The following is a 23,087-nucleotide window of genomic DNA, read 5'->3' as shown; positions in this document are numbered from 1 at the left end:
TCCAGCTCCGGGTGCCGGCTCCAGGTCGCCATGGCTGGTATGATGGCTTTGTCTCCTCTGAGAGCAGCCACCTGGGGGGACTGTAGCCACCCAGCTCTCTGCCTTATCTCCAGAACTCAACAAGCCATCGACACATGGAGCTGGGTGACTGAACCCAGCTTAGTGAGGATTCTCGAGAACGGGCAGGGCTGGGCCTCACCGAGCAGCCACCTCCCCTCCCCAGTGGCCGGGGCGAGTCATACGGGCTCACCCCCTGGTTTACAGAGAAAGACACAGTTCCTCTTTGACTTACACTGACTCGGCACTAGGGGTACTAGAAGTGTGCTAACTTAACCTACAGGTGTACATTATAGGTAGCATGAGCGTAGACACTCCCCTAGAGTTGGGGTAGCAAGGAATAAAGCCAAGACAAGCGACCTGTACAAAGGTCAAAACACAGTACAGTACAAATTCAAATCACCAATCAGAATGCTCCCTTCCTGTGGCGGCTGGGCGGGCCAGGACGGTCTCTCAGCCCCATCAAGAGCGGGTTTCTCCACTCCACTTTAGAATCTTATTAAACATCGCATGATTCTGTATCAATAAATTTAACATGCTATTTATTTTTATCAACGAAAGACTCTGAAGCTTATATCTTTCTACCTACCCACCTACCTCCTCCCCAAGCCAAGGAACTTCAGAACAAAGCACAAAGCACATCAAGATTGTTTCAAAGTTGGAACACAGAAAACAAAAGGTAATCCTCTTTAACATAAGAGCGAGGCTTATTCTTTGCTTTCTTTCTTCCTTTTTTCTTTTTTTTTTTTTTCAGTACTGCGATTGAACCCAGGAGCATTCTACTTTTGAGCAACACCCCAGCCTTGTTTTTTATTCTTTATTTTGAAACAGGGTCTCACTAAGTTTTGGAGGTCCTCACCCAGTAGCTGAGGCTGGCCGAGAGCCTGCAATCCTCCTGTCTCAGCCTCCCCGGTACTGGGATTACAAATGTGCACCACCACGCCCGGCTTTATTGCTTCTTTTATTGAGTTGTTTTTGTGTTTTATTTCAATTTCTATAGACAAGAAGCAGTGCTCACCTTCTTAGAAATTTTGTGGTAAAACAATCAAAGGTAGTATTTTAACGAATCATCACATGCAGTGTTGAAGCCAAATAACCAAAAGTCAGCTCCTGGCTCCTCCAGTTCTGGCCATAAGGGCCTCGCCACCTCCCGGTCCGTTTCCTTTTCTACCCAGGAAGACACTGTGGCAGGGCACGCTGCAGATCTCAGCGCGTGAGCGGCTGAGACAGGACAACCGCAGGCCAAAGATGGTCTCGGCAGCTTGCTGAGACCCTTGTTTCAAAATAAAAAATAAAATATGGTAGGCGGGTGTAGAGTCGAGGTAGAATGCTACTGGGTTCCACCTCCACTACCTAAAATAAATACGTAAATAAAAATAAGATTGCCATGTTCCATCTTTGTAGGCCTCCACCATCAGGTACTCCATCAAGATGTATGACTACAATGAATCAATAAAAAAAGTTTAAAAGATCAAAAAAGTTCTCTTTAAAAGTCAATGTATCATTTTAACTCAATAGTCATTCTCTCCTTCCCTCCCTCCCTCCCTCTCTCCTTCTCTCTCTCTGTTCTGATTTTGTATCCTACAAAATCTCTTATATGGTTTTCAAAAGTATCTTCTGTAGAGGATTTTGTCACTTAAGGTGGTAAAATAATTACACACAGAATGGCAATGTCAAATGTGTGTGTGTGAGCGTGTGTGTGTGTGTGTATGAGGATGTGTGTGTGTATGAAAGTGTGTTTTAATTCCCCAGGACTTAAAGAAGTGATTATTTTTTCAGTATTCACCACACTATTAAGTGCCCCAGCCCCAGGCCACCGCTAGACTCTGCCTCCACCTGACTTCACTGAGCCCCAAGGCTTGACCTGCCTCAGTTGCCTTTCTCAGCTGAGAGACTGCTCGGCCTCTCCAGGACACCAGGTGCTGGGTCAGCTGTGATGGAGAAGGAAATTTTTAAAAGCCCTGAGAGCCCTTGTAGGTGACTGGCTTACATAATCGTCTCCATCATTTAGTCTCTTATTTTAGCCTTTCCCCTTCTTTTACTGGAGTGCAGGGAGGGTCAGTAAGAGGAAGGTTGTGTTCTTGGCTCCTCAGTGTTATGGTTTTAATTTTCTTTTAAAACTTTAAAAGTCACTGTTTTTCGGATACCCTGCTCTGAGCTTCTGTCCTTAGGGTTTCAGAACTGAGGGCAAATGGTTTTCTATGACCTGCTGACCTCCAGTATAAAACAGGAACTGATGTCGTGTCTAGGAAGCCACCAAGCACTCTGTTTAAAATCGAGGCATCAGATGAGCTCATTGCCCTTTCAAAATACCTTCAGTTTTGGCAGGATACCTACCCACCGAGGACGAGAAGGTTAATCAAATAAAATCAAAATAAGCCGTCACTTCTTCCGAAGCACACACGCCAGTCGCTTTAGCAAAGGCGTTCTCGCATCCAAAGAGATGAAAGATGTCACCTTGCGTGCAACTAAAAAGTTCCTTTCGTCTATGGAACAAAAGAATAGGAGTCCAGCACTCTACCCAGACTTGCTGGCACACCCCTCTAGCCCCAGTGCTGGGGAGGCTAAAGCAGGAGGATCGCAGGTTTGAGACCAGCCTCAGCAACTTGTGGAGGCCCTCAGCAAGAGGGTCTTGATGTAAAAGAAAAAATAAAAAGGGCTGGGGTGCAGCTGGAAGGTAGAAACCCTCTGGGTTTAATCCCCATTAACAAAGAACTCGAGCCCACTAGTCGCATGGAAACAAAGGCTTCCTCGCGATGTGGATGATGGGGTGGGTGAACACGCCGTTCCTCACGGTGTCCAGCGCGAGCACTTACGGACAGACAATGTTGATTTTCTCCGAGGCTTTGACAGGCCGAGCCCACGCGTTCACTATCTAAACATGAAGTCGTCATGTTTTAAAGGGATGCCTTAAGCAGCCGCTTCCTGTACAGCCAGAATGCAATGTGTGCCAGTTTTAATGACAGTGATGATAAAGCTGGTTACGGACGTCCACGCCCAGAGAAGGCTGGACGTCGATCTTCAGACGGCAGGCAGGTCTTAAGGGAAATCATTAGCACTATTCTTGTGGTTAACATAAAGTGAGCCGTGTGCCCTCAAAGCAAAGCCGGGCTCCCGGTAGAAAAGAGTCTTAGTATTCTTCTGTCATCGTTAGCAATTTTAAAGTGAAAACGAGAAATTCTCCCACCCTCTCACTGGCAACTCGGATTTTCTTAGATCTCTTATTTATAATCACTGCTTAGCTTTCCTGCAATACAGGTGCTGAGCTGGGAATGTTCTAGAAAGTTGCTAAGGACAGGCCAAGTTTATTTCCCTCTTCAACTCTGAAGTTCGCTTTATTAAGAAGTTAAACCAGGCGTGGTGGTGCAAGTTTGTAATCCCAGGATTTGGGAGGCTGAGACAGGAGGGTCGAGGTTCATGGCCAATCTCAGCTATTTAATGAGGCCCTCTGGACCTCAGTGAAACCTTGTTTCAAAATAAAGAATAAAAAAAAAAAAGGGCTGAGAAGGCCGGGGGCATGGTGGCGCACACTTGTAATCCCCGCGCTTGGGAGGCGGAGACAGGAGGATCGCACTTGGCTTAAGAGACCGTTTCAAAAATATAAAATAGGTCTGGGACTGTAGCCCGGAGGTAGAAGGGCTTCCAGGAACCCCAGTACCACCAAAAAAAAGGGGGCTGAGGGTGTGGCTCAGGGATAGAATGCCCATGGGTTCCATCCCTAGTACCACACATACACGAAAATAGGAATAAAAATAGAGCTAGAGGTATAGCTCAGGGATAGAATTCTCCTGGGTTCAATCCCAGTACTACAAAAAAATAAAATAAAACATAAGGCTGGGTGTATAGCTGGGAGGTAGAATGCCCCTGAGTTTCATCCTCAGTACTGCAAAAAAATAAAATTAAATTAAAAAGATTGGGGGTATCATTCAGAGGTAGAATGCCCCTGGGTTCAAAGCCCATACCCTCCTCGCCCCCCCCCAAAAAAATACTTGTGGCTAAATGACTAAACGTGATGGCAAATAAGATTTTCCTAACACTATTGTAACACACAAGTGAATTCTAGCGTTGAATTTATTCAACAAAAATGATCTTGCCAACAGATGATGAAAATCATTCACCTCCAAAAACACAGACATAATCAACACATCCCAAATAGAAAAGGACAAAGTACCGGGCAGTGTTTGTCGCACTTCTCTCAGGAGTGCTTTTGGGGTACCCAGCAGTGCTTTCCCAGTATCCTTTTCTCTTGTACTTTTTAAAAGTTTTGTGCCGTCATGGATGACTCGGATGCTCTATGCCACCTGCTAGTGCTGAGGCGGTCTGCGTGGACATCAGGAGCAGAATATGTTCTCCTACCTTTTATCCACTCTAAAAAAATGCAGAGCAAACATTATCTCTTGCTAATTACCTGTAAACGAGGCTCCAGCCACTTCCCCTGCTCCTAAGAGCCAGCCTGGCACCAAAGCCTGAAAGGAGACACCCATTGTTTTCGGTTGTGCAAGGGCCCGGGGGAACCGGGCTCAAATTGCAGTTCTGAAAGGCCACAGGAAATTGGCATAGCACTAATCTGCGCTCAACTATTCAGAGAAACAAAGCCCACATTCCTGCTGAAGGCTCACCCGCGGAAACCCCAGGCAGCGCTGTTCATCGAGGGCCGAGGAATAAATCTGCAGAAATAAGAGTTTTTAATTAGAGAGCCGGAGACCTGCCTCTGATTTCCCAGATCTGGGAGGACACGCATCTTTTCCGTTTTCACCTCGGCCTCCCTCCCAGTTTTTTCCCTCAAAATGAGACTGTATGATTTGCATCTTTGTGTTGAAAAACGTGAGGGGGGTAGGGTCAGAAGAGACAGCGTCATAGGAGGTCAAAGTGTTCACTACAGAGAGCTTAACTGAGTCATGACAAACTAGTCAGAAAACAACAGGAATCTGGGGCAAGTCTAATTCACTTTGTGTGTGTGGGCAACATACCTCCCCAGTAAGCAATACCGTTTCTAAGCCGCAAGGGTGGAGTGCGGGTAGGAAATGAGCCAGTGATCTTTCTATGAACCATGCAGTTTTTTTATTTAGTTATTTATTTTTGTGGTGCTGGGGACTGAACCCAGGGACATTCTATCTCCAAGCTACACCCCCGCCCTATTTTATTTTATTTTAAAACAAGGTCTAAGTAGGTTGTTGAGAGGCTCACTATTTGCTGAAGCTGTCCTCGAACCTGCAATCCTCTCCGTCTCAGCCTCCCAAGTCCTGGGATTCCAGTCGGATACTCCCACTCTGGCCATTTTTATTTTTTTTGGAACAGGATCTGAGGGTCTTGGCAAGTTGCTAAGGTAGCCCATGAACCCCCTGCGATTCTCCTGGCTCAGCCTCCCAGGGTGTGGGGTTACAGGTGTGTGCCAGGCTGGGCTTGTTATTTTCAGCTGATGGTTCACCCAGCAAAGGTCATAGGGAAAGAGGGGACCTGTATTGGTCTGGTACCCACTTCACCTCATACTGTGAGCCTCCGGTGGCAGCAGGATGAACTTGGAGTCGGGGAGGGCTGCGTGGGAATAGTTCCATCCGTCAGATAGATTTTCTACCAGAAAATAGTATTTCTTCCTCAAGTGAAGCCTCCTCATCTATATCACTGTATATAGTTAGTTCCTTCCTGCACACGCAAGTGTGTTGAAATCCCCAAGTTTTAGAAACCTGAGTTCTTACAGAAAAATGTCTTGTTCAGACACGGGATGTAATTCCAAGACCCCAGTGATTATCTGAAACCTTGGATATGAGGAGACAATGGTAGGTAATTTGAGAAATCACCATATTTACCAACAGCAGTGCTTTGATTCACAGTGATAACTTAGATTACATAACGTAGATCTATCCAGAGACCATTCAGTAATATTTAAGGCCACAGTGTTCACAAGCAGGGCTGCCTGAGATTTGGCAGGGCCACGCTACGTGCAGCAGGGAGACCATAGCATCAGTTAGCGTGGAGGAAGGGTTTCTACAAGGGGGATGCGGAGGCAGCCTCTGCATCAGCTGGGTACCATTTACTGTGAGGAGTCTCCAGACCCTTGACAGGAAAGACGCGGTACTCCTCCTTACGAATAGCCAAGGCTCGATTAGTGGGGCGAAGGAGTAGGTATTACAGGCACTTCCGTGGCAGGTGCGGGAGCCAAGATGCTATGGGAGGATGTGTTAGGACGCGGAGTCCAAGACAAGACGACCCAGCACCCTTGAACGCCTGTTTCCTCCGGTACTGAACACTGGCCACCACAATCCAGATTCTTCTCTGGGGATTTTTTTTTTTCTTTTTTGGTGGTACTGGGGTTCCTGGAAGCCCTTCTACCTCCGGGCTACACTCCCAGACCTATTTTTACATTTTTATTTGGAAACGGGGTCTCCTAAGCCAGCGCGCGCCACTGGCTTCGAACCTGCGCAATCCTCCTGTCTCTGCCTCCCAAGTGCGGGGATGACAAGCGTGCGCCACCACGCCTGGCTTCTCTGGGGATTTTTAACGCAGTCTGTGATGTTAGCAAAGTCCTCTACAGCAGATGATGCCACCATTTTTTTTTAAAGAAGTCTATTATTTGTTAGATTAAAATGACTGAGCAGGATTATTGATGTAGTCATCGCCCCTCTAGCTGAAAAAAAAAACAGGAGTCAAGTAAATATGGACTTTTCTGACTCCGAGGTAAAACGCAGGAGCCATTTTAAGGCAGGGCCTGCTCTGAGCTAAACCCCTTAGGGCGTCAAGTAAATCCCTACCGTGGTCCCAGTCTCAAAGAATTGCAATATAGAAGAGGATGCCAGGCACACGCAGCACAAAGTACACTTTAAAGCTGAGAATGGTGGCGCGCTGCTGTAATCCCAGTACTTGGAAAGCCGAGACAGGAGGACAAGTTTGAGGCCAGCCTGGGCAATTTAGCAAGACCCTGTTTCAAAATAAAAAAATAAAAAGGCCAGGGTACAGCTAGGAGGCAGAATGCCCCTGGGCTCAATCCCCAGTCTTCAAAAATAAAAAAAGGGGGAGGAAAGTAAACGTTAAAAGTGACAGCGTTTCCACATGCTGTCATGAAAGGATTTCTGGGGGAAATTCTTTTGGCCTGATCAAATCAGGGAAGATGGCTTCCACCCAACTAAAACCCAAGAGGACTGAAAGCAAAGGTAGGAGGTTTCTGAGGACCGGATTTGAAGGTGCCCGGCATCAGGGAGTGAACCAAGCCCACTGCAGAGGAATCTTAGCTTCAGAAAAGCAGGAGCGAGTAAGCCTAAGCTGGGCTTGGCAGCACAGGTTTCTAATCCCCGTACTTGGGAGGCTGAGAGAGGAGGTTCATGGCCAGCCTCGGCTACTTAGGGAGGCCCTCCGCAACTTAGTGAGACCCTGTCTCAAATAAAGAATAAAGCATAGGGCTGGGCGGGTAGCTTGGAGGTAGAATAGCCCTGGGCTCCATCTCCAGTACGAGAGATAGAGAGAGAGAGAGAGAGAGAGAGAGAGAGAGAGAGAGAGAGAGGAAAAAGAAAAAGAAGAAGAAGAAGAGGAGGAGGAGGAGGAGGAGGAGGAGAGGGAGGGAGAGAGAGAGGGAGGGAGAGAGAGAGGGAGGGAGACAGACAGACAGTCAGACAGACAGACAAGGAAGGCAGGCAAGCAGTCAGGCAATCAAGAGAGCAGGGGTGGCCCAGGAGCACCCGGGGCCTTTCAGCCCCACCAGGCACTTTAGGTGAAGCAGGCGGGGCAGGACGGCAAAGCGCAAACTTGGGCCTTCAGTCTGGTGGAAAAGCTGCATCTTGACCCGGGTTTTTAGTTCTGGCCACGCCGTAGGCCAGGGACGGCAGAGATGACAAGTGACAGGACTGTGTCCAAGCGTCAAGCACCCTCCAGCCAGCGGGTGGCCCGGCAGACACACATTTTCCATGGGGTCAAAGGGACCCAGTTCTTTACTTGCCCGCGGGTACAGTTGGGCATTTCTCACCCTCGAGGACCTGCCCACGGGTGCGTGTGAGCGAGGAGGTCACCACCCGCTGCGCCATGGTGCCCTTGGTCACCGGCCAGGGGAAGGGGGGCGGCCCTGCGCCGATGGGATTGCAGGGTGTAACCTCAAAGGAACTTCCTCACGCTCTCTAGTAGAAAGGAATAAATGTTTGTTTTGAAAGTTAAGAGTGGTAAGTAGGAAAAGAAATGCTTCAGGGCAAATACTTTTTAAAAAAAATGCTCTATGAAAGAATGTTGGGTTTTGTTTTGTTTTCAAGAAAGGCAAGTTCAAGCAGAGTATCTTCTCCCTCCTCCCCCAGGAGGAATGGCTACCTGGCTTTTCTGCTTTCCAAATTTTGCCAGAGTTTACAATTCACATAATGCACATTTTACGTGTGTGTGCGCGCACGTGCAGTACTGGGGATGGAAGCCAGGGGCATTCTACTCCCAAGCTACACCCCTGGCCCTAGTTTTTATTCTTTATTTTAAAACAGGGTTTCACTAAGTTGCGGAGGGCCTCACTAAAGTAGCTGAGGCTGGTGGCGAACCTGGATCCTCCTGTCTCAGCCTCCCAAGTCCTGGGATAACAAGCGTGTGCCACCACGCCCAGCTTGTGGCATATTTTTATTGAACTTTCAAAATCACACAGTGCCAGCGTCCCTCGAATTCGCCATCCAGTTTTTTAGTGATCACCTTTCAAAAAGAATGTTTCCGAGGCTTTCTGTGGGCTCCATATACCTGTCAGATGTTGAAAATCTTTAACTCCAATTTTACCATCTGCCAACGTCTCAAACTAAAAAGAAAAAAGAAAAAAAAAGAATTCCAAACCCAGCATTCTCTTTTTCTCGTCTGTCCAGCTTCTGTAAAATGTGTGCTCTACTGCCTTTGCCTATTGTTACGCTACTTGGGAACTGTGAATGAAACACACGGACTTCCAATGTAGACAAGGTTAACACTGGAAACTTCACATCGCTCTTAAAGTGGTTTCGGGGGGACACTAGGAATTGAACCCACAGGTATGCTGCCTCTGAGCTATACCCCCAGTCCTACTTTATTTTTATTTTTAAACAGAATCTGACTAGGTTTCTGAGCGTCGCACTACTTGCTGAGGCTGTCCTTGAACCTGCGCTCCTCCTGCCTCCGCCTCCCCGGTACTGGATCACAGGTGTGCGCCACCACGGCCAACTTCAAGATGATTTTCATATCGTTCTCACTCCCTCATTGGTTCTATTTCCTACTGTTCATGAGCAAGTGATTCTGCCTCCCTGAGGTTCAGCTGGCTTTGAAGTAAATGAAAGGCGCCGAGTCCCTCCTAGGATCGATTTTGAGTGTCTTCAAGTTTTTCTATAATCCTGATTCCCAAACACCTAACACATGTTTTCTCCAACCACCCTCCTCTTTTCCCCACCATCATACCCATCGTTTCTGACTTCCACAAACAGGTGAAGACAAAACACAGGAGACAGGGAAGAGCCAGGCAAGACACGGCATCCGCGAACCTCGTGCTGGGAGATACTCCCAGAATTCCAAATGTCCTCTCCACTGGCCATGGCTCCCGACTGCCCGCAGGACAGAGCCCGCCTGTCCCTGGCGGGCTCCTTTCCTCTCCGCAGGCAACCTACAGCGGCTTTTCTGGGGTCCACCTGATGCATCGCGGCTGGTCTCTACGCCTCCTCCAGGCCTCCTCCCTGACTTGCAGGCACACACGGGGCGGCGGGCTCCCCGAGGCTGCGTGGTCTCCTCACCTGCTGCAACAGCACCGCACTGTTGCTAAGAGATTACCAAAGACTGAGGTCCCGAGCGCTAAGGCTGCTGAGTAAATCCACCCAGTGTGCACAGAAGCCACCGCTTTCAAAGGTGCCCACATTGTTGACATTAAAGATCATTTTAAAAATAATGTAAAAAACAAAGCATGGTGGGCACGCTTGTCATCCCAGCATTTGGGAGGCTGAGACAGGAGGATCGGGGTTCGCAGACAGCCTCAGCTTCTTAGTGAGGCCCTTGACAACTCAGTGAGACCCTGCTTCAAAACAAAGAATAAAAAAATAGGGCTGGGAGCGTAGCTTGGAAGTAGAATGCCTCTGGGTTCCATCACTAGTACTGCCAATATATATATATATATATATATATATATATATATATATATATATATATATATATATAAACTAAAACTGGATTGGGTTATTAATCTTAGAATCCTTTTTCCCTCTGAAGTTTCTGAGAATTAATCTACCACACAATAAAGCTAGAAAACACAAGGAACGTCAGCCTAAGGAGGAGAACCAATAGAATTGAGAGAGGGGATTGAGGAATAACCGGGATTGCAGACAGTTCAAATAAAGGTACAGCCACACAGGTGTCACTAACGCTCAGGGGGAGGGAAGACGGGGCGGCCGGGGCCCAGGCGCTGAACCGGCAGCGTGCCTGTGTGTCTGTGCACTCGCAGCCGCTCCAATTACAGTGCCCCAATAAAACTATCAGAAAGAAGAAGAAATCTAACAAGTCAGTCAACAAAAAAACGTACTGAGCCCTTATTCTGTTGGAATAATCACTGTCCGGGGACTACACAGGGAAAAGCTTAACCGGTAAATGCATGTGTGTCATCTTTATTATTTTATCTTTCCTAATTGAATTGTGTTTCTGGCATTAAAGGGCAAAAACGAAAAACATGGCCAAAGGGAAAATCACGGGCAATTTCAAACGCAGGTTCGCCAACCACAAAGCGAACAGCCCAGGTGCCTCGCTTCCCTGCAGGGCCCCCACACCCACAGCTGCTCAGCAACCTCAGGCCCCTTCCTCTGCACTGGGGTGGGGGAGGCAGCGTCTGGACACAATGTGCTTCTATTCAGGAACCAAATCTGCCACACACAGGCCCTGAAACCTACAGAACTGAGACTTCAGACCCAGGTGATGTGTGCATGTGTGCGCACGTACATTACCAAGGATTGAACCCAGAGGCGGTCTACCTCTGACATACCCTCCCAGCTCTATTTCTTATTTAGAGGCAGGGTCTCACTAAGTTGCTGAAAGTCTCCCTATGATGCTAAGGCTAGCCTCAAGAAACTGCCATCCTCCTTTCTCAGCCTCCCAAGCACTGGGATCACAGGCATGCGCCACCAGGCCCGGATCCCTTGCTCTCTGAAGGGCACAGGGCTTGAAGAAGGGAACTTGGATGCTAGAGGCTTCGGGCTCTATGTTTTGACTTGAACCCACGGGTCCAGCTGCTTTCATGATATTTACTTGGTAACAGATTGCGTGAACAGGCCCTGTTCGCCGCAAATGGAGCGCATCACACTTGTGGTCACTTGTGCTTCCCCAGTTCACCCCTCAAGACCACCCCTAATTAAGAAATCCTAGAGCGCCGAGTGGGGGCGCACGCTCCTAAGCCCAGCATTCGGGAGGCTGAGACAGGAGGCTCCCGGCCAGCCTCAGCTACTTAGTGAGGCCCTCTGCAACTCAGCGAGACTCTGTTTCAAAATAAAGAATAAAAAATAGGGCTGGAGGTGGAGCCTGGAGGTAGAGTGCCCTGGGTTCCATCCCCAGGACCGCAATAAAAAAAGAAATCTTACATTTTATCAGATCTTATTATTATTCACTAGCTTTATCAGATTATTATTCAGTAACTTAAAAACAAGTTAAAGCATCGAAACATGCCCTTGGCGATCGCCAACACCAGCGTCCAGATTTCTTTTTTCTCCATCTCAGAGCCTAAGTTAACTGCTTCCCCCACACAGGGGCCTCACGCCTCCTCTTCCCGTGGGGGCTCACACACACCTGCGAGCCGCCACCCCCTCGCAGTCGCCTTGGGAAGGCTCCTCTACCCCGGCCTGTCTCCTTCCCATTTCCTTACTCAGCAAGCCTCGGGTCACCCTCCTCGGAACCCGCGTCCAGTTCTCCTGGTCGGCCATTTTAGCAAATGCTTGGGCTGCCACCCTTGATCCCCAACTCCTGGGAAAGAGCCATTTCCTATCGCGCTCAGTACCACTCTCGGCTGTCCCTGGCCCTTGAGGCGTTTGGGGGATGCCCCAGAGGATCTGAGACACGTTCTGTGCCCACCCCGGCCCGGGTGGGCTCAGCCTCTTCCCTCTGTCCCTCCTGGCCAGCTCTTCGTACCCCACGTTCAGCCAGCCCAGACCCCTGCTCAAAACCAGCCACAGCCCCCAACCATCTTCCATCAACAGACCGTCCTATTTAGCAAAATCAGGGCGCATCCCACAACCTCGCTCTTCTCCCCCTTAAACCCGTCAGGCCTCTTACCTCGCGCTCTTCCTCCCTGGCCCTGGAGAAGGGGCTGCACAGGTCCTCTGCCCTCCTCTGCCCTCCGTCCCCGCGCTCGCTCCCCCTCCAACAAGGCCCAAAGAAGCTCCGGTTGTTCTGAGACTTCAGTCAGCTGCGGCTCCAGCTCCTTCCCCTCCAGCGTTTCCAAGGTTCCAGCAGAAACTGCCTAAAACTGTTGCCAGAGTCCTCTGGCTCCCTCATCGCTTGCAAACTGCTTCTCTTACTGTGTTGGTTTCACCTGGCTTCACCTAAACGCCACCCGCAAGCCTTGCTGGGGTTTCCACAGCTTTTGCCTGTTGGTGGCTAACCTCCACCTGGAAAGGCTCCTGCTCCTTCAGGCCCAGAGCCTGCGAGTGCTCAGGGCTGAGCTGCCCTCTCAGGCACCGCTGGTCCTTCCCCTGAACCCTGAATCCCCAGCCTGCTTTATTTATTTTCTTATTTTTTGCAGTACTGGGGATGGAACTCAGGGGCATTCGACCTCCGAGCTACACCTCCAGTCCTATTTTTTTTTCTTTATTTTGAAACAGGGTCTCACTGAGTTGCAAAGGGCCTCATTAAGTAGCTGAGGCTGTCTGTGAACCTCGATCTTCCTGTCTCAGCCTCCCAAGTGCTGGGATTACAAGCGTGCGCCACCACGTGCGGCTTTTTTTCTTTTTCTTTTGTGGTCCTGGGGATTGAACCCAGGGGCATTCTAACTCTTTGCTGCACCCCAGTTTTATTGTTTTTTATTTTATTTTATTTTATTTTTTGCAGTAACAGGAATTGAACACAGGTACATTCTACCTCCGAGCTATAACCCTAGTCCTATTTTTTATTTGAAACAGGGTTTCGCTAGATTGATGAGTCTCACTACTTGCTAAGGCTGTCCTAGAACCTATGATCCTCCTGCCTCAGCCGCCCAAGTACTGGATTACAGGCTTGTACCACCACACCTAGCTCATTGCTTATTTTGTTTTTTAATTAATGTATTTATATTATTATTATTATTATTATTACAGTACTAGGGATGGAACCCTGGGGCATTCTACCTGTGAGCTATACACCCAGCCCTATTTTTTATTCCTTATTTTGAAACAGGGTCTCACTAAGTTGTGGAGGGCCTCACTAAATCCCTGAGGCTGGCCACGAACCTGCAATCCTCCTGTCTCAGCCTCTCAAGTACTAGGATTACAGTTTTGTGCCACCAAACCCAGCTAATTGTTTCTTTTAAAACAGGGTCTCACTAAGTTGCAAAGGCCCACACTAAGTCACTGAAGCTGGCAGTGAACACGGGAGCTTAGCACGGCCCTGCTTAAAAAACAAAAACAGGGCTGGAGTGTAGCTTGGAGACAGAATGTCCCTGGGTTTAATTCCTAGTATCAAAATAATAAATAAAATAGGACTGGGGGTTTAGCTTGTAGGTAGAACATCTTTGGGCTTAGTTCCCAATACCAAATGTGTATCTGTGTACACACATACACATATGTGTGCATATGTATATATGTATGTGTTTATATGACTATATATTTATAAATAAACATACATTGTATACACACATATATATCTAAAAACATAGATGTGTGTATATATACATATATTTGAGTATATATTTTATATATATAAAACCTATATTTATATATTTTGTACAAATAAAACCTGAAACTCATTTAAACCCACCCCCCGTCAACCTCTCTTTCTTTCTAGCTGGTTACTACATGTACATATGCAGCAAGTAGGGTTTTTTGTTTTATAAATTTTATTTTCAGCTGGGAGTGGTGGCTCATGCTTATAATCCCAGTACTTGGGAGGGCGAGACCGGAGGAGCACAGGTTCTCAGCCAGCCTCAGCAATTTGTGAGGCCCTGTTTCACACTTGGGAGGCTGAGACAGGAGGATCGCAGTCTATGGCCAGCCTCAGCTACTTAGTGAGGCCCTTTTTCAATGCAGTGAGACCCTGTTTCAAAATAAAGGATAAAAAATAGAACTGGAAGTGTAGCTCAGAGGTAGAATGCCCCTGGGTTTCATCCCCAGTACCACAAAAATAAATAAATAAATATAATGAGAACTGTCTGGACATATTTCTTTTGGCATGACTCAAGCATCTGATATGTTTCAAAAAGGGATTGCGTTTTTTTTATATAAAGAGCTAAACATAATATCTGCCATGAAATACATCATTCTGTCTTTAAAGGAAATTTTAGGAAAAGGAGATAATTTCCAAAATCAAATCAATCCTCTGGGAATTAACCCACTTAGTCCGGCTCAAATAGCAAATTTAAAAACATAGTTTTAACTCATTTCCTTTTCCTTGCAAAGATCGCTCTTTTCTGGCTTTTGTTTTTAAGTAACAAGTGGAATGCTCTCTGGTTTGGGCTTGGAAAACCTGAGGATAATGCTAACAGCCGTTAAGCCTTCTCAAAAAGAAATATCCCCACTTTGTCACACTTCATTTTCTGGTTCGGCTATGTCTTATAAGTGCTGTTAATAGGAAACTACTCAACTATAGAAATCTTAGATTGTTTTTTTATTCACAATTAAGTTGTCCAGATAAGTAAGACTTCTTTGAAATGAAAATAAAAATGGCAGTCAGCAAGGACTGGAAAGGAACCACCTGGCACAGATGTTCCGTCCAGCTGTGCTGAGGGAGGAGCCCTGGAGACGGGTCAGCCCATCCGGCGGGCACGCCAGTGTTCGATTCCCAGCATCAAATAAACAGAAGCATCACAAGAAAGCTCAGCTCGTGTAAAGCCTCAGCGCTTTAAAGGGATGACCAGCTTAGGGTCAAGAGTCCACAACTGGTCGGCACTGTGAGGACATCAGTGTATGAGTGTATAAGGAACATACACGTGTATATCCCCATGTTTAAGCGCCGCCAAGAAGGTAGTTTTGTATTTTATTCATTTATTTATTTTTGCAGTACTGGGGATGGAACCCAGGGCCTTCTACCTCCCAGCTACACCCACAGCCCTATTTTATATTCTTTACTTTGAAACAGGGTCTCACTGAGTTGCCAAGGGCCTCACTACGTAGCTGAGGCTGACCACGAACCCGCGATCCTCCAGTCTCAGCCTCCCAAATACTGGGATTACACGCATGCGCCGCCACACCTGGGTTCAAGGAGGTTGTTTTGAAGTGAAGTGTTTGTGCTCTGCTACCCGACAAAGCCTGTTAGAAATCTGAAATTCTCGCCTCCTGTTCATTTCCAGGAGTGAGCCTGATACTCCGCCAGACCACACGGAGCTTCCGGGCAGCAGACCACCATGGATCATAACTTTAATAAATTCTGCACATAGCCAGGAATTTAAACTCTACAGCCGACTTCACTCCCATAAAACCTAAAAACCGATCTCAATGAAAGTGACTGCCCCAGACAGCTCTTACACCGACGCCTAGTGACACCCAGTGTGTGGATAACACCACAACAGCACTTGTGCTGGGGAGCCTGTGTTTGCAGACTTCATTAGGAGCGAAAGCTGAGGAGCACTGTAAACACCAGGAGCCCAGTGGTAACGCCGCATAACTTGAGCCTAAGAGGACAGTCCTCAAGTTCACATTTGTAAATACTGTAGATAACACAGTAGCCCTGGAACACAAATGTTCATTTTTTTCTCCTGCTTTCAGAGCACAGAGAAAATAAATGGCTATCAAAGGTCATATCACCAGCTAATAGGCTTAGTGGCCTGATGGAGAAGGATTCAAACAGACTTTCTTCAATTATGCCCTGTCTGTATACAACAAAGTCACAGCCAATTTCTAAGGAACAAATACTCCTGAATTAGTAGTCAGACCATCCCTGAGTAATGAAACGAAAAGCTGGATAAGGAGTTCAATAACATGGGTTGAAATGGCATCGACCTCTTGCTCTCTGATAGACACGATAGCAACAGGGCAGGGAGTGGGTGGGATGGAGCCCGAGGATTCCCACAGCCGAAATTCTATCAGGCCCAGGGACTAGCTGTGCAGTGGTTTTACCAGGCTAAAAAAGAAATAAGGCATCCGAATATCTCCTTTATCAGTCCCAGAATGCTTATGCTAAGAAGTACAAGATCAGGCCGCATTACAGACTTATTAAAGGAAAGAGAGGGAAGGGCAGGAATGTTTAAAAACACCTCACAGTGCGAGCTGTGCTCTGCGGCCCTCCTGCCTCTAGAATGCTATGTTAAAGTAAGGTGATGCGGGGCGTGGTGGGCACGCTTGTAATCCCCGCGCTTGGGAGGCGGAGACAGGAGGATCGCGCAGGTTTGAAGCCAGCAACGCTAGCCAAGAGACCCTGTTTCCAAATTAAAATATAAAATAGGTCTGGGAGTGTAGCCCGGAGGTAGAAGGGTTCCATCCCCAGTACCACAAAAAAAAGTAAAGTGATAACTCCAGAGGGCCCTAGCAGGTCTAGGGAGCTCCATTCTTTGGTCTTGCTGATGGAGACTGATTTCTGAATAAACCAAGACAATAAAAATCAACTCTTTTTAAAAAAAATATATACCAGGTAATGGAGGGGAAATACCAGCAAAGCTTGAATAGAAAGATAGGGGAGGAGGAAGGCTGAACTTGATTAATGAGGGTCCACATCCGAATATGTGTAAAATTATGAATATGGCATGGTTACACTGGACAATCATTGGTGGGAGGGAGGAAGGGAAAACCGGGGCGGCAGGGAGAGGGCACCAAGTATAGTTTAAATGTATACCATTTATGTTCAATAAAAAATTTTTTTTAATAAATTAATTAAAAAATATATATAGCCGGGCGTGGTGGCATATGATTGTAATCCCAGCATTCAGGAGGCTGGGACTGGAGGATTGCAGTTCATGGACAGACTCAACTGCTTAGTGAGGCCCTTTGCAACTCAGTGAGACCTGGTTTCAAAATAAAGAATAAAAAATAGGGCAGGGGGTGTAGCTCAGAGGTCAAATGTCCCTGTGTTCCATCCCCAGACCCGAAAAAAAAAAATATTGCCAGGTATGGTGGCATACACCTGTAATCCCAGTACTTAGGAGGATCCCAGGTTCAAGGCCAGCCTCAGCAACTAAGCAAGGCCCTGTTTCAAGATAAAAAATAAGAAAATAGGTCTGGGGGTGTAGCTCAGAGGTAGAAACCATTGGATTCCATCCTTAGTACCACCCATAAACACACACACACAAAAGTATAGATATTTCCCTGTTTTGAGAAACTATGATATAAACCAAAACTAATGCTTATACAATAGCCTAAGGAGGGAGAGACCATATTTTTAATATAAAAATCACTTTCTAAAGTAATACACTTGGGGAATCTAATGAAACAGAATTTAGATTACAAAATTTTGACTGACAGACGTTCCAGGGAACGTCTAGTCTATAAGTCACCTATGTCCAGATTCAACATCTCAAGAGCGAGCAGCAAAATGGGTTGTGGATTTAAAAATAAAAGTCAACGCAAATAAGTCACCACAATAGTTCTGGCTAAAAAAAAGAAGAAGAAATCAAGAGACGATTTCATTAATTAGTATATTTTCTGCATTATAGTTAACATACGTACTTTTCTTTGTGTCTCCTTATTTTCCATTAAGTACTGATATTCTGTTATATTCAAACATGAGTACATTTCAACAGTCTTTTGCAATAAATATCATAAAATAATAGATTCGCGTAATAAATATTCTTTACAATAAAAAAGTTTAACAGACTCTCGTCTTAAAAATAGTCAGAATCCAACTTTGTGATTTGTACATAAAATATACAAAAAGCACCACAATGTGTGGCTAAGGTAGGGCAAACACAGGCCAGATTAGAATTACTCAGCTGTCAAGAACCCAGGGGCTCACAGGCAGCGTCGCTAGCTCGGGGACACCGCAGGTGAAGCAGCTGTAACTGTCAACATGGGTTACCCGAGCACCCTCAGCAATAACACAAAACCTGGCAAAGAGGGAGCGTGGGGCGGGGCGGGCAGGTAGCGAGTCCTTCCAAGGAGGGACAGAGGACCGAGCGGGTCCCAGCCAATGTCTCCATTGTGGGGACTGACACTGTAAGGCACATCTAGAACTCCAAGGAAAGACAGAAAACCCCAGACAAACAAAAACAAACAAAAGCCCATCTGGCATCTCTGGAGTAAGGCGATACCAAAAGGGGATCAGAAGGACAGCCCAGTGGTTAAAGGGAAATGTCTATGTCATAACAAAAATATGTCTTCCTATTTTACTCTAGGGTCCAAGGCAGGGGCAGGGACGGTAACCCTAACTGGGGACAGATTCGACACGTAGCTTATCTAAGTGATTCAACAGTTGCTGTTTTAAAAATCCAATTTCCCTGCTGCTATAGTCCCCAGTGAACGAACCCACTTTCGATCGCTGCTGTCCTTGCACGCGTGTGTGTGTTTGTGTGTGTGTGCGTGTGTGCGTGCAAGCCCTGGTGCACAGCTTTGAAAAGTTCCTTGCAGGACACAGGCCATGAGGAAGCCCACCCGCCGGCTCCGGAAGGATATCTCCAGTAGGAACTGGGCGGTTTCACAGTCCATTTAACTGAAGAGCGGGCGAGGGTAGAATCCAGGAGTCAAACCTTGGCAGGAAACAGCAAGAAAATCCGTATCTTCCTTAGCATCCAGGACTCGCGGCAGGCCGGGAGCTCCGGAGGCCTCCCTCCCAGGATCAGGAGGGTTTGTTCCGGCCCCCTGCCGGGCAGCTCTCCAGCTTACAATAGACGGCGCTGGAGTTCTTACACCTGCAGCCTGGGCGGTGGGTCCAGTCATAGCAGCCCCTGCACAGCCTCAGGCAGCCCTTAGCAGGAGGGTAACAGAGCAGGCAGGGCAGGAAGACGGACAGGGCGCCCATGCACAGGTACCGCGGGCAGCAGGAGGCCTGGGAGCAGGAGCAGGGGCTGTCCGCGCACGAGTCCCCGGCGTCGTCGTTGGAGCAGTGGTAGAAGATGCCCTTGACCAGGCACATGCAGGTGCCATACTCCACCAGGCCCTCGGCCGAGCACAGGCACTGGCCGTTGCAGGCCAGGCAGGACGGCAGGGCGCGGGGGGCCGTGCACGCCCCGCACTTGCACCTCCCGCAGCGGCCGCAGATGAACTTGTGCTGCGTCTGGTCCTCTTTGGAGGGTCCTTTCAAGTCGTCCCCGACCAGCTGTTTGGGCTGGGTCCGGATGGGTCTTTCGGACCTGTGGCCGGGGCCCGGGCGGCCTGGGGGCCACCGCCCCAACAGTCCCTGCTCCGAAGAAGCGCTGCTGTTACTCCCGGAGCTGGCGGCGCTCCCAGAACTGGTGGATCTGCTCAGCACGGGGCCCCTGGTGCTGCCGGGGAGCCCTCCGTGGCCCGGGGGGCCCGCGGGCCTCGGCTCGTGGCTGGTACTCCCATGGAGCGGAATGACTGCGTGTGTCCGCTCGTGCTTGTCGGGTCTCGAGGCTGTCCGGGAAGCGGGCCTCCTCCCCACCCGCGGCCCCTCCGTGTACTCATTGCTGCTCCGGACGGCTTTGATCTGGTCTAAGGACAGGATGGCAGCCGGCAGGGGCTCCCGGTCGTGGTCCACTCTCTGCCGGCCTTCCAGACAAGGCTGCTGGGTGACCACTAAGCTGCTACTGCCAGGAGGGTTTGGGGGATCCATGTGGGGTGCTTCCGAGTCCTGGCAATCAGCAGAAACCTGGCATGCATCTGAGATCCTAAAAGAGAAAATAAGAAAAAGATGAAAAATCAAAGCCGGAGAGGGAGACAGACAGACTGACATAACTGACAGGAAGCGGGGGAAGAGGGGCGGGGGCGTCCTGTCAAGTTACCAGTGGCCTGAACCACCTGGTAATGACCTCCTTGGGTACAGCACCGTGGATGCTGGTTCCTGGCGGACATCCAGTTCTGAGAGCCTGTGGACCACATCACAGGGGACAGCAAGACCCTGAGCCGTCCACCTGAGACATTTCTCCAGCTTTCAACAAGCTGGATCGAGAGGAAGCCATGCTTTCCTGTTTGTGAATCTAACAAGCATTCCACGAAGTTTGCGTCTCAGGGGATGCTGAGCCCGGACGCCCCTCATCTATAGGAAGCTCGCCCCCAGGGACCTCACTCATGGGGTTTTTCTTGAAGGAAGATGTCTGCCTACTGCTCTTTAAGAACCCAGAAAGGCCTTGGTGCTGTTGTCTTGGTGTTATTTGTATGTTGCTACAAGCTTCAGATTAATGAGGAAATCAGGGATTAGCCAAGACATTCCAAACTAAAATGGAATCTTAGGATAAGAGGTCATTTTCCACTTAGAATCAGGATTGGAGAGCCAGCTCACTACTCATGCACATGGTGAAAAATTAGTGTGTGAGGAATACCAGAGTTCTTGGAGTTTTATAAGCACTGAGCACACACACACACACACACACACACACACACACACACCCCTGTAAACGCTGCAACCCAGTTCCATGTTTGAAATCAGGAAATGTCTTTCTAAACAGCCTTACTTCAGGGCTCACTCCCAAAACAAGATAACTCCTAGGTACAACTGTCAGGCCTTAAAGAACCTCGACCATTCCAAAGATCTGTACTTTCTTTAAAAAAAAAAAAATCCATATTTACACGCTAGACCTTGATTTTCAAAAGCACCGTCAACTCCGAATCAGTACCCTGATGAAAACGTGTGAATTGTGTCCCCATCCCAATACAGGCTATTTCTAATTGATCACGCATTCCTCACCACACAAACTACCAAACACAGGTACGGGCACACACACGCACACACACGCGCACACACACACGCACACACACACACACAGGTTTCCATTCCCAGTCGGTGGTAAACTAAGATATATTTCAGGAAATACTTCCAATACCGCAAAACAAAACAGAACAACAAAGTGTACAGATGCAATTCAATCCAAGGAGAGAAAAACCCGCCCATTCCTTCTCCTACCCTGAGCTAGAGAAACACCAGCCGGCCGCGGAGGAATGGAGCAAAGCAGCAGCTGCCTGGGCAGCCTGGACAGCTCGGTCCCTGCTCCCTTTCTCTGCGCCGAGGAAGTTCCCCAGCCTGCAGGGCTGGCCCGGAGGCCCGAGTACTGGTGCACAGTACCGACCCCCAGGAAGCACCCGGCACCAGGTGCTCGTGCACCCCCAACGCAGCCCCGCGAGCAGGCCTGGCACGCAGCCCCAGCCACCGGGCACACCGGCAATCCGCACTGCGATCAAAGCAAGCCGCGACCCGGTCCACACTGGCTGGCAAGTCGCACTCCTGGACCTCGGCAGAACCAGGCGGGCTGACCCCGGGCGCCCAAAGAACCGGCCCGGCCGCCCGCAGCAGGCAGCGTACCTCTAGCTCGGCCCGTCCCACGCGGGCACCCGGGCCGGGGCGGATCGTCAGCCTGCACCCTGTCTACACTCGGGGTCTACACCGGGGAAGAGCGGTGTCCTGGGGCCGGGGCGGCGCCGCCAGCCAGCCAGTGCGCGGGCGCGCGCCCTCTGCTCGCTGCGGAGCCACTGGATAAATAGTGGCCAGGGGAGGAGGGGGAGGAGGGAAGAGGAGGAGGAGGGAGGAAGGAGGAGGAGGAGGGGGAGGAGGAGGGGGAGGAGGAGGAGGAGGGAGGATGGGAGAGGGAGGGAGGAGGAGGAGGAGGAGGAGGAGGAGGAGGAGGAGGAGGAGGAGGAAGGATGGGAGAGGGAGGGAGGAGGAGGAGGAGGAGGAGGAGGAGGAGGAGGAGGAGAGGAAAAAGTTATGAATGAAAACAAGCGCCCTCTGCGTCCGCCCATTTAAAGTGGCAGCGCGTCTCCCGGCCGAGCGGAGCCTGGGCACCGGACGGGGCTGGGGGCCGGGGGCGAGCGCGGCCTCGGGTGCCCGCGGCGCCCACCTGCCCATCCTCACACTCACCGGAGCGCCCGGGTCCCCGCGCGGGCGGCGGGCGCATCAACCCGGGAGGCTGCGTCCTCGGGCGCCCGAGGGGCTCGGCGGGGTCGGGGGGCGGCGGCCGGGCGTCCCCGGCGCGGCTCCGGCCGCTCGGCCGCTCCTGGCTGCGCTCGGTCCTCCGTCCCTCGGCGAGCCGCCTGCACAGGGACCAGAGAGAGCACGTGAGTCCGCGGCCATGCGCCGGTGATTGACAGGCCGGCCAGTGCGCTCGCCAGCCCGGCGGGCCGCGGGCAGAGCCGAAGGCCAAATTATATAGATGTTTGCAGCACTGGGGATGGAGCCCAGGGGCATCCCACCTCCAGCTACACCCCCAGCCCCATTTCTTACTCTCTACTGGGAAACTGGGCCTCGCCAAGTAGCTGAGGCTGGCTGCAAACCGCGATCCTCCTGTCTCGGCCTCCGGAATGCTGAAACCGCGAGCGTGCCCCAACATTCACCAAGCCTGGCTTCTGTTTTTTATTCATTATTTTGAAACAAAGTCTCACTGGTTGCAGAGGGCCTCGCTAAGTAGCTGAGGCTGGCTGCAAACCGCGATCCTCCTGTCTCGGCCTCCCAAATGCTGGAATTACCAGCGTGCGCCACCGCACCCGGGCCCGCCAACAAAGCCTAAAGCGGGCAGGCATTCATTCTGTCTCACACACACGTCCTCGCAGTTTTTAAACTTGTAGCAACTTGGTTAAAGAAAATAAATGCCTTTTTTTTTTTTCCCTTTTTAGCAGTAGGGCTTCCTTGAGAAGCGCTGAGCCCATGGAGCCGCCGAGGTCCTGAAATGCAACCAGGAGCCTCCGCTCCCTGCGCGAGCTCAAAGCAAAGTCCAGTTCCCCGCAAAAGCCTCCAAGTCCAGTTCCCCGCAAAAGCCTCCCTTCCCGGCCGCATCCTTCCGAGGCTGACTGCGGAAGGAAGGGTTCTTACCGAAGGCAAAGTTGGGGATGGCTGCCGGGCGCTCGGGTCCTCGCCCTCCCCTCTCCAGG

General features: G+C 49.5%; 1 protein-coding gene across 1 annotated transcript; it reads right to left on the bottom strand.

Annotated features, from left to right (window-relative positions):
* Positions 1–18,885: 18,885 nt before the first annotated feature.
* On the bottom strand, positions 18,886–19,893 carry SPRY1 (sprouty RTK signaling antagonist 1; the record flags this gene model as incomplete). Its single annotated transcript, XM_080697088.1, has 1 exon — positions 18,886–19,893. Exon 1 carries the CDS (start codon positions 19,840–19,842, stop codon positions 18,886–18,888), a length of 957 nt encoding a protein of 318 aa, XP_080553214.1. The 5' UTR covers positions 19,843–19,893.
* Positions 19,894–23,087: the final 3,194 nt, after the last annotated feature.

Source organism: Muscardinus avellanarius (genome assembly GCF_963383645.1).
Source record: "Muscardinus avellanarius genome assembly, chromosome: 6".
NCBI lineage: Eukaryota > Metazoa > Chordata > Mammalia > Rodentia > Gliridae > Muscardinus > Muscardinus avellanarius.
The sequence above is the reverse complement of the archived record's forward strand: the minus strand, read 5'-3'. Positions and strand labels throughout refer to the sequence as shown.